Source organism: Rutilus rutilus (genome assembly GCF_951802725.1).
Source record: "Rutilus rutilus genome assembly, chromosome: 2".
Classification (NCBI taxonomy): Eukaryota; Metazoa; Chordata; class Actinopteri; order Cypriniformes; family Leuciscidae; genus Rutilus; species Rutilus rutilus.
The window spans coordinates 25,994,404-26,015,218 of record NC_140210.1 but is presented as its reverse complement, the minus strand read 5'-3'; the positions used below and the strand labels follow the sequence as shown (position 1 = coordinate 26,015,218).

The 20,815-nt window shown below is 38.9% G+C and overlaps 2 protein-coding genes across 2 annotated transcripts in view; both read right to left on the bottom strand.

Annotated features, from left to right (window-relative positions):
- Window positions 1-20,815, bottom strand: part of cbsa (cystathionine beta-synthase a) — a gene marked incomplete at its 3' end in the record, with an annotated part of 356,940 nt that overhangs the window by 138,796 nt on the left and 197,329 nt on the right. The window lies entirely within an intron of this gene.
- On the bottom strand, window positions 2,214-12,951 carry irs2a (insulin receptor substrate 2a). The gene is made up of 2 exons (XM_084401933.1): window positions 9,015-12,951; window positions 2,214-2,819 (listed from the first exon to the last, which is right to left on the bottom strand). The coding sequence occupies exons 1-2, from the start codon at window positions 12,130-12,132 to the stop codon at window positions 2,815-2,817; spliced, it is 3,123 nt and encodes a 1,040-aa protein (XP_084258059.1). The 5' UTR covers window positions 12,133-12,951; the 3' UTR covers window positions 2,214-2,814.

Below are 20,815 nucleotides of genomic sequence, written 5' to 3'. Positions count from 1 at the left end.
TGTGTTCCTTCCTCTATTACCCTCAAGCTTAGGGACACAGTGTCAGTAAAGAGGTGGGAATTATTTCAAAATATGTATGTTTATATAACAAGTTTGCATCACTAGGTGTTCTAGGTTTTGTAGAAAGGATATAAGAAACAAAAAAACAATAAAACATTTTATTTTCCTTAAATAACAATATTTATTATTTGTATTATTGCATGTGACTCTTTTGCAGCACAAACAAAAGCAATATTTATCTAGAATATTTTAAATTATCTCTTAACAGCATGACAATAAACAGTATGTGATATTTGTACAATGGAAGACAGCTTGTTCAATTAAACCTGGCAAATATTGAAAATATATTAACCCTTTGATACATTTTTTTATACTTAGACTCAAGATCTTCAAGAACACTGTTGAATATATATATATATAGATTTGTTTCATAAAGAAAAATAAAACAAGTTTTAAAAGTTGGCAGAATGAAATTACAGCATAAATTCAATATCTCTGCAAAATCTTTTAACAAATATATTAACATAATATTTATACATTTGGTTCCACTTTGTAAACTAATCTGATTAGTAAGAATTGCATATACAAAGGGTGAATGAATGCTACCCAAGAAGCAAGACCTTCCTAAGAATCAAGAAGAATGAGTACCATTACCTCAAGAAATTACATAATAAAGTAGCATTGTGTCACTCTTATTTAGGACTTTAAACATAAAATTTTAAAAAGCATCAACACGTCTATATCAGTGCTATACATGTGTTTTTAGATAAGGGATTTATTAAGTTTTGAACAAATCACGTTTCACAAATGCAATGCGTAGTATCTTGCATTTTTTTAGTTGCTTAGCAGTTTGCGTAGGAGGAGAAGTATCTTAAAGGAGCCGTATGTAAGATTGTGGCCAAAACTGGTACTGCAATCACTTTCAAATTACTGTAGAGCGGTGTATCCCCTCCCCCTCCCCGTCCCCCCTGACTCGAGGTTGCCAGATAGGCTGCAGGATCCAGCACGAACGTTTGTAGCTGCAGCTGTGGTAACTAGAGCTGAGCTGGCAACCCGGATGCCGAAACACTACTGACTTCACGATTGGTAGATAGGTGGAGGGTGGGGCATCGGGCCAAAACACAACATGACAACATCAACATCAGTTGAGGGCTGCAACTTCACTTTTTAAATTACAATATCCTGGCCGGACTGCTGTTGTCAGTGATACAAGTATTTGAAATGAACATGATTTCTTAATGTCTACTGACATATCAGGGCCATTTTATGATTAATTGAAATACATTTCTTACATACAGCTCCTTTAAATGTCATGAAAATGTTAAGCTGATCACATTTTTGTATTTAGCCTAGTTCACAACATTCAGGGAAAAGCAGAGAATGGCTAAAATTACTCCTGTTGTGATCATTTTTTCTGCCCCACTAATCTGTTCACTCATACTGTCTAAGTGGGTTTTGTGCTCTACATTCAGATGCGTCATGTGTTACAATCTATTTGAATGAGACATCACTGCGATATTATCAACACAGAGCCAATGTGAGCATATTAAGACAGTCACCAACTATTTAACTGTGGTCAAGTAGTGATGCACAGAAAGGAACAGAAATGATCGTCCAAATTCTGGACCAACACATCTAAAAAACTGAAAGTGCTCATTTGAAATAAGCCTTTGTCTGGAAAAACTATCAATTCTGTTAATAATATTTTTTTTAAGTGATTAACTTCCATTTTACTCATTCTGCTTTAGCCGAAGGTGGTGTCTTATGGCATTTTCTGTGGTCAAAATTCCTGTGCATCAATACCATCTAGTAGTGCATGCTATTTCTACGCAAATGGGAAATAGTCACTGTTACCATATATTATATTACTGTTAAATGCAATTCTTGAGGCAGAGGAACATGGAATGGCCATGTTTTATGCAACAACGTGAAAAAGTGACAATGAATCTGAGGAAACATAGGATGTAAAGATTGACCATATTTGGTCATAAATATAATATGTACTAATAATGTTTAGATATTAATTATTATTTGCAATAACCACCTCTGATTATGTGGTAAGACACTCTGAATATCAAAAGTGGACCATTATATAGCAACGTACTATGTTTTTATTTAATAAACTAAATATCTAGAAAAATAGAGTGTATACAATAAATATCACGTTTTGATATTTTCTCATTGTTTAGGTCCAGATAAGTAGTCGCAATTTTGCGGACAGAGAGTAAGGCTTTGGATTGGTCATATGAGAACATTCAATTTGAGGAAAAAATAAGTAGGAATTCTTTATCTCTTCTAAATTACATACATCAGTACAAGTCTTTTGCTAAGAAAGGACTTGTGGAAATCTTTTAGTCATCATTTAAAATGACTAAAATACCACAATTGTAGCTATTCATGGGATGGGGCAATAAGAACCTTACAGTTGTTTATGTCAGGTAAATGAAGATTACATATTTCAGGGTAAACTATATTCCAATTATTGTAAAAAAAAAAATAAAGTGTTCACATCAACAACAATTAAAAGTTTAAACATACAAGTGAAGTGGCATGTATGTTTCATGACTCTTGTTACCAACAGAGCAGCAGCTTTGTAGATCCTGAAAAATGGTGCAGGAGTAGCATGTTAAAGTGGCCTCACTAGAATAATCACAACCCAGCCGTCGGACGTTCAGCTTTAGGATGAGTAGCAAAGGTCACAGTTCATTTACAGCAGCATAGTCCAGTCCAGACCAGACCAGTCCAGTCCAGTCTAGTTACTGGTTGAGCTTCCACTTTCCCTCAATACCAGGAGGAATAACCTCTGCTTCTTGCTCAATCTGAAAGTAAGGGGGAGAAAAAAAGAGAAGATATCTTTAAAGCTCCATTTGAAACAAAAATGTATAACCACAAGCAACAATGAGAATGAAAAATTGTTGAGAGAAACTGTAGCTGCACTGTAGTAGAACCCCTGACGTCAAATTATCTTGAACGTTATCCAGCAGCCTTTTACAAATACATTTTTTATGAACTAAACCCATTTAAAAAATGGGTTAGAGCAATTAGAGCCAAAACACTATTAAAACCCGAAGGTACTCACAACAAAGATCTTATTCTTTCTTCGCTCAGTACAAAATACCTTTTGACACTTGTGTTTTCTAAAATAAATCATGCACATACACAAAAAAAAAAAAAGACTTCTCATATTTCATTTGGATGGCATTTTATTATTAAATGTACCTCCTTTTTATGAATTTTTTTTGTGACAGTTCCAGACCAGCATGAGTGATTAACCCATGATGCACAGTCATATTTAAACCTCTCTCAGATAAGCGAGGGACAGGGTATCATGTCAGGAGGGATGGAGCTAGCAGCAGTCTTAACCATCTACTGTCCACAGATGGGCTAATCCTGATATAATTCCCTGATAATCTCATTGGAATTATAGTCACAGACCAAAGAAATGGAGGAAATCTCAGGGTCTTTCTTTGCTAGGTCTTGGGTTATCCTGAAGAGTATGAATTACATAATCTGACAACTGACTGGTAAAATGATGGCAAAGCACTTCAGACTTCACCTTAATTTACATGAAAGGAGATGGCGAATGGGAGATAAGATGTAGCCAGTGATAATGGCTGGAGCAAAGATGATGATTACACAAAACATTTGTGTAAGATTTAATATTTGTTTCTTGAAGCAAAATAGAACATTAGCCCGTAATCCTTCAAGAATAATGTGGAGTTCTCAAGAGGACTGTCCTCTTCAGGAATGTTTAATACACTTGCTTTGAGATAATGTGGAGTGAGACCATATAGTCAAGGATAGAGACATTCTATCTAATCTGTTAAAAAGACTATAAGACTTAATTCCCATATTGCCAGACTTGTTAAAAAGTTAATGAAATAAAGTCTTAAACCACACTTGTAATTGAAAGTAACTGTGAGGTCATGATGAAACTTTGTCAATGCAGCAGGGTTGTGCACCATTCAACATATAATTGAGAATGCTTTTTATATTCCAGTTCAATTCCTGAATTTAAACTTAATTTGAATTAAAATTGTAGTAAACAGTATAAATAATTGCAATTTGAAGTTGAATGTAAGGCATTGACAAAGCATTGTCTGTGGGTATAGGCTACTCATGTGATTGCCTAAAATAACAATAGTTAAATCTTAAAACCTCGGTTAACCTTGGTTAATTTAATCCTGGGTAATTTACACAAATTCCAATATGTTTCAGGGTCAATGAGCAGCAAGGATGCAAAGCTACAACTGCCAAAAGGCTCAGGCTTGCATGCAAGTAGATGAATTGGATGGTGACCCTCCCTTTTTTATTCAGCTGATGAGATTTAGGGTTTGCGTGATGACGGTACCAACAACAACCATGTCTGCAGCCTATAATGCAGTTTGTAATGCTGAAAGCTCTAGGCAGCAGTGAGTGATGCTTGGAACCGGGTAATAGTCACGCAATGCTGATTTAATGCACGCATGACATAGCATCTCTGCTAGCTTGCGCATCACTGGATAGAGATGTCACAGCATATCCAACTGTGGAATAAGTGAGCAACTGAGTCCTCTAAGAAAGAGTCTAAGCTGTGGATTTAATAACGGGTTAAAAAAACTTCCACTGCGATGAGTTAAAATCTAGGCCTGTAATCGTCAGAGACCCAAAAACAAATGAGGCTGTGCAAAATCATCCTGGAAATGCTGTGACGTCTACGTGAGGACATGGTTGTTGTGAACCTGCATGAATGACTGTCTATGTCTGAGTCAATGCTCCTTTCATCCGCCTCAAAACAAGCCGCTGAACAATGTCTAATCCCCCACTCTCCCCTAAGAGTAATCTCCTCTTGCTCCTGGCTAAATGTGGGTAACACTGACAGTGTTGACATGGCTATCTCAGGCGGGAACATCCCGGCCTAGTTTAGCCAGCTCTGCAGAGGTGGAGAATCTGAGAGAACTGCTTGGGTTAACAATTTTTGTTGCTTAAATCTCAGCGTGGTTAAAGTTAGAGCTCGGATTAGAGTTACAAAGTCTAGGGAGCTGACATTAAGCACCCCCTAATTCAAAAAAAAACAAAGAAATGTCTGGCCAAATATTCAGTTTAGACTCACATAACTAGTCAATAGATTGAAAAACCCCTCTTCACTGACAGACAGCATTTAAAGAAAGAAAGAATTCACAAAAGAAGTGAACAGAAAGAGTAGGCATTCTAGCCTTCAGTGTAAATACATGCTTTATCATTCATGATAAATAAAAATTAAATACTTTATATGGTAATTGACCGGTGTTTACGTTGTTGTGGTATGAAGATGTAAACTAAGTTGTAATTAAGTAGTTTCTTCATGTGGGAGGAGAAAGTAACAACAACATACAGTGAAATAGTAAGAAATTATTCTATAAACAGAAACCAGGAATGTGAGGGAGAGAAAGAGCTTCAAAGACCGAGCTTCTAGCTTCAAAAGAGTAGTGGAATAACTAAATTCTCTGAAAATGCACACTCACTGTCCTTGTGCTAAAGTTACACAAAAATGTTTGTGTGCATGTGTAATCTATTCTGCTGTTCATACACATTCACAGTCAGCCAGAAATATAAACTGTACCATTTCACACCTTAAAATTAGTGATGCATCGAAATTTCAGCAACCAAAAATATTCAGCTGAAACAGTAAATAAATATTATTAGGCAGAAATAGTTTTTGAGGGACAAAATCATTGACCGAAACAGTGATATTCAATTAGCACTTCTCGGATGACTTCAGTCTTCAGTTTCGTTTACACAATGTAGATAAAGTACAAGAGGTAAACATGTCAGCAGGGTGGACGCACTTCACCGTGACCAAAAATGATGCCAGAGTAGCAATATAATTTATCAGTATATATCAGCATATCAGTAGTAAAATAATGTATAATTTATCACCTGAGAAAAAGACACCCAGAATAGCATAAAGTGCTATTTTGGTTTTAGTGTTCCTGTAAAACAATTATTTTGGTGCATCACTACTTAAAATGTGCAGGTGTGTCTCAATTTAAAAAACACTTTCATATTTTCTTTTCTCTCTGCAAACTGCTGTCGATCTTTATCTTTCTATCACCTTTCCTCTAGCTCTTCATTCCCCCACCCCCGCCCTGCTCCGCTCTGGCTGAAGGGACTAGCACTAGCCACTGTCCTGGGGCAGAAGCAGATGGCCTGCTGTCATTAGTGTATTGTCTGTGCTGCTGCCATGCCTGATAACAGACCTGCAGTGAGTGGAGCGGCAGGTGCACACACACATACACACACACACACACACACACACACAGCCCCACACCCTTCCCTGTTCAGCCATCTGCCACACGCAAATGCATACAAACTCCTAAAGAAGTATGATTCCAGAGAGAAAGAGAGTTTCAGTAACTGAAAGTTCTGAAAAGTTTCAGTAACACTTTACTTACTTTTGTATGTAGAATGTCTAAATGTCTCCTTTAGCAAAATATATATAGCATGGTGTTAATTGAGGGACGTACAAAGTCACCCAACTCAGTTATGTTCATAAAACCACAAGGGCAGTAAGAGACGTGTTAAGCTACAAATTCATCACAGAGACATTCTACATTTAATCGTCAATGTTAACAAATAGCCTAACTAGAAAACAGTCGAATCAGGGAGCAACAGGTAATGACATTGACCTTGTTTACATGCTTGTAATTTTATATTAAGGTCCATATTCTGGTTAAGTATTTATTCTGAAAAAGATGTTTACATGCTCCATAGCAATTGCAATATGGAATATGGAGTAAACAGAATATTCTGAATAAACAAGCACTGTACATGTTCTTTTCCTGCTAATTCTTTTGTGGAACTTTTCTTTCCATTTATTTCCATTCGCATTTAGTAGTAATTCTGCACAGTAATGTGCTTGTAAATAAGGCAACATAATAAACCAATTTCTTGAATTGGAGGAGCCTATTTACCAAGCAAATCTCACTGCGATCCCTAGCAAAAAATCTCCTGTGCTCAAGTAAAATTTTACTGATAAATCCAACAGAGAATCAAAACACTACCAGTAAACAAATGTGATACCATGACCATGGTACTGCCACAGCAGGCTGCTTTTTTTACAGGTAATTTTGAGAAATGAGGCACCTGCACTGCTTCATTATGGGGTTTCTCTTTCTTCAACTACGATACCAATTTTTTACTAATACACTATGTTTTCACCAGAGCTGTTTAATTTGTTCTACATAAAAAAACAAACAAATAACTGCATCAGAGTTAGAGGACAAACAAAAATGAAAGCATCATAATTTTGACAGCCTCTGGCATTCTATGATTTAAAACACATCAAAACAAGTTCTTGTCAACACACTGTATGCTGTTATGTGGCCTGGCAGTGAGTAGAGATCAAAATAAGTGAGTATTCGCCTCTCCCAGCAACCTTTACCCAGTCATGCATTCCAAGCGTGAAACATCATCATTACCTGACAACGACCCCACAAACAACCACCTGGCTTGTTTTTCCTCCTGACTGAAGCACATGACTTAGCCTAAGCCTCCATCAGGCCCTCCCTCTTCTGCTCAGCTGACCCGTGTACATGGCTGCATAGGTTAATTTCAGAGACACAATGCAAACTAGCTCTTACCCCCCTCCTGCCCACTCTTTTCTCAAGGCTCAGTACTCAAAACAAGAAAGAGTTAAACTCACTGTGCTGTCCACTATCCATCCTCCGCCTGATGTTTACACTGCAGGCTGCCTGCAATGAAAACTACCAGCCATGAACAGCCATTTAACCACTGGGGATAATTTTGGCCCACAACACTGCCTCCAATTGAGGCGATATAGAAATATGGGAGTACCGGACGATGTGCAGTACGTGCACATTCAATCTTCTGTGTGCTATGCAAAAACAGTGCACAGGAAAAAGCCTTAGGCACTGTACTTTATTAAGAGCAGCATATTGTTACAGCTTGTGACCGCAGTTTAATCTCACAAACACCCGCATGATAAGATTCAAGTAGGCAAATGAACACATGCACTTTTGCAGTAAATATGTCATGTGTGAGGAATATTTGACATGGGAATCCTACTTACCTTAGGTAAGTGTCCCTGTTAATGGGGAATTTTATAATAAAAAAATGTATAATAATTTGGCTTCATGTTTGACCGAATAGAGTGAACAGGGCATAACAAAATTAAGGGAAAGGTCGACCACACGATACGTTTTATAGAACGAAAACACTGCTGAGCATGTGAGCCAAATGAGCCTCAGAACAACATTTCACATTCCTCAGTGTTTCATGATCCATCCTCTGAGAACAGATCTATTTAATAGCTCCGTTATACACAAGCCTACAACCCTTAAAACAATGTTTAAGCACTTACGCACTTCGGTCTGTAAAAAGCCAGCTTTGATCGAGTTTGGGGTAAATAAACAAGCGTGCGCGCAACGCTCAATACTGCAGCGTCATAGTGCCTGCGCAGTTGGGTTGTTTACCGCGCGCGGGCACTCACACAGTCACGTCTCTCATTCTTCAAATTTCTCTAGAATTCCTCTGAATGAAAAACACCTTATCAATGCCATAAACGCTCCATATAGACAAATAGCCAGAGGTGCAAACCTCTCTAAATATTTTGAGTTACATATTATTATTTCGTTCAGCAATAATGTTTTGTTTAATTACTTTAAGTAGCCTACTGTGTGCAATCCATATAATTTCGATACAGTTGTGTCTTATATATCCTATAATATGCACATTTCGAGTTAGGCTATAATAAACACACACAAAAAACAAATGTTATGCTAATAGACTATAGAGAGAGTTGCAAATTAAATGCTTTTTAAATATTGCAGTATATATATATATAGGCTATATATATATATATAGTCTATTAGAATAACGTGTTTTGTGTTTATTATAACTGTAAATGTTATATATATATATATACACAGGTTATATGTACATAGTTGCAAATTAAATGCTACTTACATATTGCAGAATATAATAGCTAGTCATCTTTTTGAATCATAACAGCCAATCACATCATCTGAACTCACCTTGTACAGTGGTTGCAGTCTCTTTGAATCCCAGACACACATATGGAGTTGCATGTAATCCATTTATTCCTGCTTTACAGCAACCACCAGTCTTGAAGCCCATAAGGTTTTCACAATTGCCCATCTCTTGTTTCTCCATGAGGTTTAAGGCGATGTAGTTAAGTCCATTCTGATAACCAGCTGAAGTCTCTCGGCACATGGGAGACCCGTACTCCTCATCAGAACCTTCACTGCTTCGGACAGAGACATTCTCTACTGAGGCAGAGCTGTGTCGCTTAACATTATGTGCAAAGGATGGAAAGACAGGTGCAACTGTGGTGGTGGATGAAAAAGTCTCAGAGCTGTGCCGTCTCCGGCCCTGAGGGTCTGCCCGGATCACCTTCGCTCCTCCATTTGGGTCTACAGAGGAGGCAGCCAACAATAACGCACCAATTCCTTTTGACACCCCCTGGTCGCTCAGGTCCAGTCTTTGAACCCTGCTAGTGGGGCTGACTGAAGCACTCTCATCATTCTCAGACAGGAATGGAGGTGAGATGTGACCATTGTTGAAACTCATCTCAGTGTAATTGTCTTTACCTGTGCCAGATGGGCATGGTGAGTTTCTCCGTTCATTGAGGAAATAAGCCCCCTCATCAGGTGGGCATGGGCATTCAGCCAGCTCTGGCATTCCATTCAGGGGACTGTTGAGCGCTTCCCTCAGTTTATGAGAGTGTAAATTCTGATTGAGGTTCATGTAGTCTGAGAGGGGGGATCCCTGGCCGAGGTTGGACAGTGAGCCCTGGCTTTCCACAGAAACCATAGAGGGAGAAGAGTACTGTGTAGCAGCAGCAAAGTCTATGTTAATGTACTCACCAGGGCTTTTAGGCTCACAAGGGAGAGGATGTTCAGTCATGCTGGGAAGCATCCTCAGAGTGTCTAAAGATAACCTATTGGGCCTGTTGACTCTTGCTCTCTGTGCCATGCCGTCAGGGCGACGGAGAGGTGGCAGGGCAGAAACCCTGTTGGCCTCTTCTGTTGGATTTTGGCTCTGTGGACTCATCAAAACATACTGGTCATCCTCTGCCCGTTTAGGTGCCTGGTGCTTGTTAAAGCGAATACTTAGAGATGGGGAGGAGGATCGTTGTGTTGTTTCACATTGACCCAGGAAATAATCTGGTGGTGTGGGTGAGACATATGTGTCAGCCGGCGACATATTCATGTATTCTCCATTCACTGCTTTCCCATCAGAGCTCTCCAGTGAAAACTTGGATCCAGACCACATCTTCATGTACCCGCTATCCTCTAGCGATCCACTGCTGGGTGAGTTAGTAGTGCAGCCACTGCCTGTTGGCTGAGGATGAGACCTCGGGTTAATGATCTGCTTGGGCGCTGAAACACTCATGGGACTCATGAGCATGTAGTGGTCATTTTTGGCACACTGAGGTGCAATGCCTGGCGTCATGGGCATGTAGCCGTCATCACCCACATTACTGTTAGAGCCAATATCAATTTTCTCATAATCATCTGGGTATGAGACCTTCGGAGATGCAGAATTTGTTCTCCTGTTCGCAGCCCTCATTAGCATGTATTCATCAAGTGACGCTGAGGATAGCTGGGAGTGTGCTACCTGTTGCCGCGGGGTTGTCAGAGAATACGTCCTCTTCCTGTATATATCCATGTCAAATATGTCTCTGCTAGTTGGACACATCTTGTTCTGGGAGTTGGATGGCCTGTCCATCACCATATAACCATGGAGCTCACTGGCTTCTCTTGAAGGTGGTGTGCTGGAGAGAGAAGAAGGTGTGTCACTCCTGTTTGCTAGGTTGTACTTCACATCCCCTGGGCTAGAACTGTAATCGTCACACGAGAGGAAGCCAGTATCATTAGGTGACCCAGAAACAGAACCACTGCAGCTGGAGGGTCTATGTACTGTGGATGAGATGGAACCATTCATACTGATTGAGGACAAACTTAATGGGCTTACAGCAGATGGGGGCGAGTGGGACATTGTCGTCGACATGGACCTGCTGTGATGAAGCAGTGATGGTTCTGATGTCCGGCAGCCCACCAAGACAGTATTAGATCTGCTCATGTGGTTCCGGCCGACAGCTGTCGGGCTTCCATTCTCAGATATTGATATGGAGACCGGCCTGGTCATGGTACCTTCCCCTTCACTCGCTGTCCGTATTCGACAAGAAGAAAATTTGGTGACAGGAGATGTGGCTGCTGTACTATCCGTCCTTGACCTCCTCACCAACCCTGTCTGACTAGGGGGTAAATTGTTCAAGTTCCGCCGAGTGGGTACAGATATGGGATTTGATCCTGATGACTGGCTTTTGCTGCGTGGTCTGAACTCTGACAGCTCTTTCATCGCTTTCATAGCTTCTAAAATGGTCTCATGTATATTTTGTGCCACCACAGAATCATCTGCTTGCATCCACAGCTCTCCAGGTCCAGTAGAGGCAGATCTGCCCACCTCAATGAAGAAAAAGCTATCAGAGTGCCCACATCTGCGTATATTCATCAACTGCAGGGTCACAGATGCCACCTCCGAGTTAAGTTTCACAAAGCTAATTGTCCGACTTGATAAGCACAGTCTGTAAACTCCAGTGATATTTCTGCTCTGCCCAATTCCCTTTGCTTTAAGATTAACTTGCCATACCTCTTTATACGCAGCATTCACCGGTGTAATCATGCCGTAATTTCCATCGTCGAAGCCCACCAAAGATGATGCCGAACTAGAAACGGAGCTGTCACACATTTTCCCCTTACTTAATAAATCAGATAAATCTCCGTGCCAACTCTCCTGCTCTTGCTCATTCTCTGCAGCAACAGCAAAATACTCGTCCTTGGTATAGAGGGCTATCAAATACCTGTGTTTCGCGTCAGCGCGCTTGTTTATGCTCAGACAAGAGTCGAGAAAAATTACTCTTTTGGCAGCGGACTTGTTTTTCCATTTCTTTTCATTCTCGTAGTACTCCAGCCGCGCAGGGAGTCCGTCACTCTGATCTTTCAAAACAAAATAGCGCCGATGTCCGTGCTTTTGCTTCTTGAGGTATCCACATTTTCTGATGTTGTTTGAATGAAAGTTGTTGTCATTTGGTAACGAGGATCCCGCTTTAATAGGCGGACTTGCCATACTTGCGTGTACAATTTATTTACTTAAGTTTATAGAACTTGTTATCCATCCGCAGTAAAAAGAGATTTAACTTAAATATCCGAGAACTGGAGATTTCACCATGCGATGTCTTCTTGTTCACAGCAAATAACTCTTCGCTCAGAATGACTGAGCTTAAGAAAAACAACAACATGTGACGTTACACACAGCCCATCTTGGGTCAGTGGGAGAGAAAAAAAACTGTCATATAAGGCGGCGCGATCTTTAGGAGGCGTGCCTGCCAAGCCAACGAATGGGCTTGCTCATTGGATTCATTGGTCAGGCGAAATGATTGACGGTTCGTTGACAAATCCGTGACGTGTATAGGCAAATCCCCCTTCATACAGAAGCTGTTCTCGCCTCCTAAAACAAACAGCGCTGTGTGGATGACAAATATATCTACTGTACGCACTTCAGTGATGCAGAGACGTAGGTTAGCTGTAAAAAAAAAAAAAAAAAGGAAAAAAAAGTGTTTTTATGTCGCAGATCAACTAGTTTTTAATGTAAGCAAAATATATCGGCATGTTACTTACTCAAACCTACAGACTCCAAACACATTCGATACAGGCTTTAAACATCACCATGCGATGACGACAGAAACCGCAGAAGATCCTTAGCTATTTCTGAATTATAATCTAGTCAGATTCAATGTTCATTTAAAATGTGTCAGACAGTGAAAAAACGTACTTGAGGGATTAAGAAAACGCATGTAATTTATTAAGATCGACGCATGGAGTCCATTTTAACTTGTAAACAAGCGTGAAGTCGTAGTGCGCGTGCTGCGTGTTACATAACTCATGATGGTCTATTTTTACACACTCGGGTGTCCCTGTCCAGCAACAGTGCCTGCGAATTAGCGTTACACATACCATAACATAAAGAAAATAGAGATTTTTAAAAATTAATGTCGACTATGAAATTGCGTCCGTGGTGCCACACATATGGATTTTCTGCGTGGAATTTTTTGAAGCCATAGAAAAGGTGGTTTGTTAAATAGAATCCTCAGTCTTGGTTTTAATATTAGAGCCTTAGCGAGACTAGGAACTTTCTGGAATGGCAGAATTTAATCTGTTTGTTCCAGAAGAAATTTAACTGGGCAGCACGTAGAAGTAAAAACACGCCACCTCATGGTCATTTGTAACAACGCAAGAATATAAATATCATACATTGAACTCAATGCACCATGGTTTATAGGCAGTTCAGTTTAAAACTGACCTTTGCATTTAGTGAGATTATGCAAGCATTGCTGTGAGACCAACAAATTTGTAGCCATAGCTACACATATGCCTATAAACCACAGACAAATGTTTGCGTGGTCTTAATATGTCTAGTACTCTCAGTTGAACATGAACACCTTTACCAACTTCTTTAGTTTGGTTATATTAGTAACTGCATCTCATAAAAAAATCGAATGAGCATTTAAAATACCATAACTAAAGTTTCCCAGGAAATGCGTATCACATCAAAGACTACTGAGATATGTTTAATAAATGCCTTGCTATACCTGTTGCATAACACTTTTCTGAATAGTTCTTCCTTGACAAGAATGAGTAGCCGATTTGTTTTTTGCAACTGCTTCTGATTGTTTCCCCTTGCAATGATGCAGCCCAAATCAGGTCATAAAATAAAAGCAACACAACACTTCAGTCTGTGGATTTTGTATTATTAATGGATGTGTGTGTAATCCAGGGATTTAACATATTAGATGCAGGGTTATTTGTCAAATATGGCATTGAATTTATGATACAATGGTACAATAATACAATACAATGGTACAACTCATTACAGTACCCGTTTATCCAGAAGAACCCGGTAGGAGTAGGCTAAGAGTAAGAGTGGCTCTGTAATTGGTTTTATAATCTGTCCCTTAAAGAAGATTATGGTATACAAACAGCATGGTTGATCTACCTTGGGAAGATTTGTGGCCTTTATACCCCAATTCTGAAATGAGCAGCTGTCTATTGTTAATACTCTCTGTCACACACACATGCAAACAATGATTAAATAAGCTTCAGACGAATGATTGCTGTCATGTTGCATTTTCCTCAGATTCTGTTGTGCTGTTGTTCTGTTGTTTGTTGATCTGATCTGATGTTTTTGCGTCACCAGTAGCATGTGTTTTGAGGCATTAGCAGTAGGCGTCTCTAATCTTACACAACAATGAAATGAAGTAAATGAAGCCCATTGATCAATCCACAACAAATCTACTTAGGCAAGACTGCAGGTGTGACAGGGTGAGCTGATGTGGGGCCAAGAAATTGGAAACATTTATTTTAAAAAACAGTTTAACAACATGGATATTTATATTTGCATGGTCCTATTACTGACATGTATTTTAAATAGCTGCATGTTCTAAGATTGCAAATAAATTCTATAAATACTATTACTTTTTTCAATTAACAAATGAGATTTACATATTAAATATATTAAAGAGGAAATTTAATATTAACAATTCATTTGTAACAATAACCTGGGGTGTTGTAATCTAAATCCAACAGTTATTTTAAGAAAACATTTTCGGGACTTTTTTGGAAATCCATTAGGGATTGTTCTGTTACTCATTACTATTTACCTACAGTTGTGGTCAGAATTATTGGCACCCCTGGTAAATATGATCAAAGATGGCTGTAAAAAATAAATAAAAAAATGTACCTTTCATTGAAGTAAAATATTTGAAAGTGGGGGGGAAATTACATTAATAAATGGCCACAATTATTGGCACCCACATCATTTTTTTATGAGTAAAATATCTCTGAAGTATATTCCCATTAATATTTACAATTTTTAGCATACCAGGGTGACTAGGAACATGAAATTGTCCAGCTATGACTTCTTGTTTCACATGAGTATAAATATGACCATATGGGGCCAAATTCCCTTAATTCTCCATCACAAAAGGCAAAACCAAAGAATATAGTGCAGCAAAAGATTGTTGAGCTTCACAAAATAGAAAGTGGCTGTAAGAAAATAGCTCAAGCATTGAACATTTCCGCCATCAGGGCAATAATTAAGAAGTTCCAATCAACTAAAGATGTTACGAATCTGCCAGGAAGAGGACGTGTGTCTATTGTCTTAATGCACAGTGAGGAGGAAAGTTTGAGTGGCCAAAGACTCAAGGATCACAGATGAAGAATTGCAGAGATTAGTTGAGTCTTGGGGTCAGAAAGCCTAAAATAAATAAATCGACCCCTACATTACCACATGTTGCTTGGAAGGATTTCAAGAAAAATCCTCCTCGCTTATCCAAAAACAAACACTAGCATTTTTAGTTGTCAGACACTGCTGGAACTTCAAAAGGGACCTGATTCATGGTTAGATGAAACAAAAACAAAAAAGAGAGCTTTTTGACTTTTTGGTGCAAACAGGGATAAAAAGTACCCCATGCTCACGGTTAAATATAGTGCTGGATCTTTAATGCTTTGGGCCTATTTTTCTGCTGGAGGACCTGGACATCTTGTTCAGATAAAGGTATCATTCTAGCAAATACCAACAGATAAAAAATCAAAACCTGACGGCCTCTACTAGAAATCTTAAAATGGGCCGTAGTTGGCTTCCATCAGGACAACGATCCAAAACAAACATCAAAATCAACACAAAAATTTGTCAACTGAGCACAAAATTAAGCTTCTGCCATGGCTGTCCCAGTCCCCTGAGAAAATGAGTGGGGTGAACTGAAGAGAAGAAGAATCAACATGGAGCTGGGAATATAAAGGATATGGAGAGATTCTCTATGGAGGAATGGTGTCTGATCTCTTGTCAGTGTTCTTCAAACTCATCAGGCATTATGCACTCTCAAGATTTTTTATTTTTTTTCTAAACAGTACCAAATTAGGGTTCTTTGGTTTGTAACAATAGCAGAACCCTTTTTGGTGCTAAATAGAACCCTTTTTATAAGGTTCCATAAAGAACCATGCTTTGAAAGTGCTATATCGGACCCTAATGGTGTTATAAGTAACCTTTTTAACAATATTTATTTTCATTAACATTAGTATCTTCATATTATTAATATTATTATAACTATTAATTTTATAAATTATTTAGTATTATTGTTTTTTAGTCCTCTTTCTGCCTGGTCTTATATCTTGTTGCCTCTATTTGGATTTTTTTTTTTTTTTTTTTTTTAACTGCATGTTGTGTCAATTAGGTACTTTTCTTTTTTAATTGACATGGCAGATTGTAGCAAAAAAAGGTTATGAGTACGTGACAGCATCTGAATTTTTTTTTGAGTTTAGAGTTACTGTCAGGGTTCCACCAGATTCACTCACTCCTCCCACTCGCTCATCATCTATGGAGTACTAATCATCATCACCTGCATCTCATCATTCCACCACCCTTTATACTCAGCTCCTCTTCTCACACTCATTGTCTGGTCTCGTCTCTACAAGACACACACTCTCTTACGCTACTCACCTGCTACTCACCTGCTACTCACCTGCTACTCACCTGCTACTCACCTGCTACTCACCTGCTACTCACCTGCTACTCACCTGCTACTCACCTGCTACTCACCTGCTACTCACCTGCTACTCACCTGCTACTCACCTGCTACTCACCTGCTACTCACCTGCTACTCACCTGCTACTCACCTGAAATTCATCCGCCTTCCGTCTACATCCGAAGCTCCGTCTGCCTTCTTCAGTCTTCAGCCCTCTTCCTGAGATCTTCCAGCCGCCATCTGAAACAGAGACTCTGATTATTCTTCAGTTAAGTTCCTGTCTGATTATGATCTGCTTGCATACTCACCATATCTCCATCTGGTTCCGGTTTTCTGTTAATAAAGCTACATTTCACTTACCACCTGTCTGACTCCTGTTCCATCCGTGACAGTTACATTGTGTCTCTTCCTTTTGATTATGTAAAAACAATTATGTTCATGAAGGTCAAAATTATCAAAAATGGACAGTATGAGCCCTTTACCGTGTTAAAAGGAAAAAGTAGTAAAGTCATGGGATATCTTTAATGTTTTTTTCTGTGACTGGGTATGTTTAGGCATAAAATCATAATTTAAAAAAAATCAAACAATATGGATCATAAATTCCATATCTCTATTACTTATTTGTGGAGAAGATGATATATCTTGAACTGAACAGCGCTGCTCACACTTACATGTTCTCTTAAACTAAAAAAAGAAAAAGACATGATTGTTAGGAAATGATTGTTACAATTTTTAAAGTTATTAGAAATTTTAAGAAAGAAATTTATCTGTTGAGAGTATGTTGACAGTCTGTATAGTGTAGTTGTACAGCTGAGCTCCAGAAAATCAGTAATAAAGGTAATAATTTGTTTGAAAAACAAAAAGGCGAGAATAAAGAACCCTAAACGCTAAAACAAAGAACCATTTCAGCATATAAAGGGTTTTTCAGGATAATACGGTTCTAAATTGAACTGTTACTATAAAGAACCTTTAAAGAACCAAGAGGAGGTTGCAAAAAGTATTTAAATAATGATGGCCAATGTGTTTTGGAGAAAAGCATTTTCATAATGTGATTTACCCCCCACTTTCAATTATTTTACTTCAGTGAAAGGTTCGATTTTTGCAGTTTTTTTAATGATAGATCAAAAGGATAAACAATGCAGATTTATTTTTACAGCCATCTTTGATCATTTTACCAGGGGTGCCAATAATTCTGACCACAACTGTTAATGTCATTTTTATATTTACATTTACATTTACATTTATTCATTTAGCTGACGCTTTTATCCAAAGCGACTTACAATTGCTATATATGTCAGAGGTCGCACGCCTCTGGAGCAACTAGGGGTTAAGTGTCTTGCTCAGGGACACATTGGTGTCTCACAGTGGATTCGTACCCGGGTCTCTCACACCAAAGGCAATAATATTTAGCCTGAATATCTGCCTACTAAGACCTCTCAAACAACATCATTTAAATTGCAGCAGTAGTGATCCACAAATATATATTTTTAAATAATTCAATTCAAATAATTTAAATATGATTGAATAAAGTATAATTAATTATTATTGGGTTTTTTAAGTTAAATCATGATAATTGATTAGAAACATCAGGTATAAATAGAAAAACATCTTAACTGGGATGGATTAGGTATAATAAAATGTTTTGCTTGCTTTACTTTACTGATGTCGATGATCTGAATTCTAAAGACATTTTATTACAACTGTAGTGGATCCCTTTAAATTAATTGCTGCATAATATTGAGCATGTAATACCACATAACAAAACTCTTGTTCTCTTTTTTGTGAAGCAAATTTGAATTCAGATTTTAAAAATATCCCATAAAATGTAAGAACAAGTATAACAGCAAACCATACTCACACACTAAAATTTCCTTATACGGAATTATCCAAAGTACTGTCAACTCCACTTTTTCCTCCTGCTCATTTATGTTGTGCAAAGGTGATTCCTCTTCCTCAAATTTGTTTACGGTCTGCTAATTAGGCTAATTATCCAAGCATAGATTATGGACCTACCAAAGACAGATTAGAATGCTGGATGTGTTTCTAATCCAAGATTTGCCTTTGAGATAATAGTCTGGAGACCAAAAGTTTGTAGTACACCTTGACAGTACATCCTGTGGTGTGGGTGTAGCAAGACGTACTTGTATATCCATTTATAAGACACTCATAAAGAGAAAATTCACTTTTTATGTTGGTTTAATTATCTCCATGCTGAGAATACACATTATAAAACGGATAGTTCCATTTGATGATTATGATTGGTTCAGCTGTTTTCAAAGCTGTTCTGAACCTCATGGCATCAGTATTACTGTGTCTGTCAATGTTATGTGTCGCTGTGTCTGTGTGTATAGCTTATTATTTGTTATCAATAAATTATTACATTTTGCCGCATGCATTTGTGTGTTTATATTACGAAACCTTGCCAGGTAAATAGTAAACATTTTATAAAAGGAATAAGGCCATGAAGCCGTGGTTTACAGTGATTTTAAAACAGCAAGAAAGCTCCGCTCCGCGTCATGCCTAGCAACGGTCACTTTAAACCACAGCTTTTGGGGGCTTATATTGCGTTATTATAAAAAACACTCTTACCAAATGGATATGCACCTGATAACTAATTAAAAAAATGTTGTATTTATTATCCCTTACAAAAAAAGAAGTTTATTCAAGTGTGCTATTAGTATACTTATTTTAAACTAAAAAATGTAAATACTGTCAGTCTACTTTTTATGTAATTTTCAGAAATGTACTTTATGTCTTCTCAGAAATATACTTAAAATTACACTTCAAGGGATGGTTCGGAGTAAAATCAACCTAGGGTCCTTTGCACCATGACCTCAAGCCAAACACCACCCAGAAGCCTTTTTTCCCTTGGTCGAACATTATTAAAGTTAGAGCTTATTTAGAGATATCAGCCGAATGGCTTAGTGCAGGTGCTAATGGATCCAAGGATGTATCCCATAAATTACCCCACTAATAATGCCCAGAATGGTAGGCTACCAAACGTCTTGTGTTAATTTGTGTTATTGCAGTACTAACGACAAACGAAAATGTCTTAAAATATTAGCTACACTTACAAGTATATTAGTACATTGATTTTAGTATACTTACTACATTAAGTATACTTGAACTTTCTTTTACATTCAAAACAATACATTTTAACGGTGTCTGAAATCACTATCAAATCACGGCAATCACATTGACCGACGACAACCGCTGACTCCATTAACGTGCAACCTGGAAGTATAAAAGGGCGCCTTGCAAACATGACAATCACCTTTTTGTCTTCAGGGACTGTTCTGTCTGTAAGCGCTTGAAAATCAAGTAATTATGAAAAGCACTGAGAAGACTGAGTGCTTTCAGAAGTGTGCAGACCCGTACTCAAGATATTTGACACCGGGTGACACACACTGTCTGGGAAGGAAGTGCGTGCACAGGCAGGTCTTGAGGGAACTGCCTTGTGCAAATTGTGAGCATTTTTCTTTGATAACACTTCGCTCTCATTTGGCAAGAGGGTTCGGCGTCTGGACCTCACGGCTCAGGTCCCGTTCGTGCTGAAAAGAAAAAAGCAAAAAAAAGCAAAGCAGTGACGTGTGTTATGAGGTTCCCAGATGGAGCTCACCGATCGCCTTGAGAGGGGTGTAATCGTGTCAGACGATTCGGCGCCGGACGAGGGTGAGCTGCAGGTGGATGATGAAAGGTTTTCTATAAAAAAAGAGAACTTAGTCTGGCAGCGAGTGCTCTTCCGGACGAATAGGAGATGGCTGAATCTTCTCAGCCACCCTGCCCTGTGTATGCTGACCATGGTTGGTGTTATGGAATGCACCGTGGGCAGGCTGCAGCTGCCATGGCTGCGCATTGGGGGAGAAATCGCTCGCGATAAGAGTGGATTCTCCCCGGTCATAAACCACCAGCTCAGGTGAGGCTTCCATTTCTTCCCAATCTGCATACTGAGATCGAGAGGACCTGGCAGAACCCATATTCTGCCCGTATCCACCGACATGGCTAGTCTCGTCACTGAGAGCTCCAACCCTGTCAGTTTGAATGGCAGAGCATACACGCCAGCGGGTCAGGCCGGTGCTGCCCTGCACACCATGGCGATGTTGCAGGTATACCAGGCCGATTTGCTGGGGGATCTCGTCCAGGGGGTGGGGCCCCTGAGGCGGTTACTGAGCTGTGCCACACCACAGATCTAGCTCTCCGGGCCACCAAACAGACTGCTGCCGTGATCGG

What these genes read in the sequence shown, in the direction of transcription:
- irs2a (XM_084401933.1), bottom strand. Translation starts at nt 12,132, where the DNA reads ATGGCAAGTCCGCCTATTAAAGCGGGATCCTCGTTACCAAATGACAAC.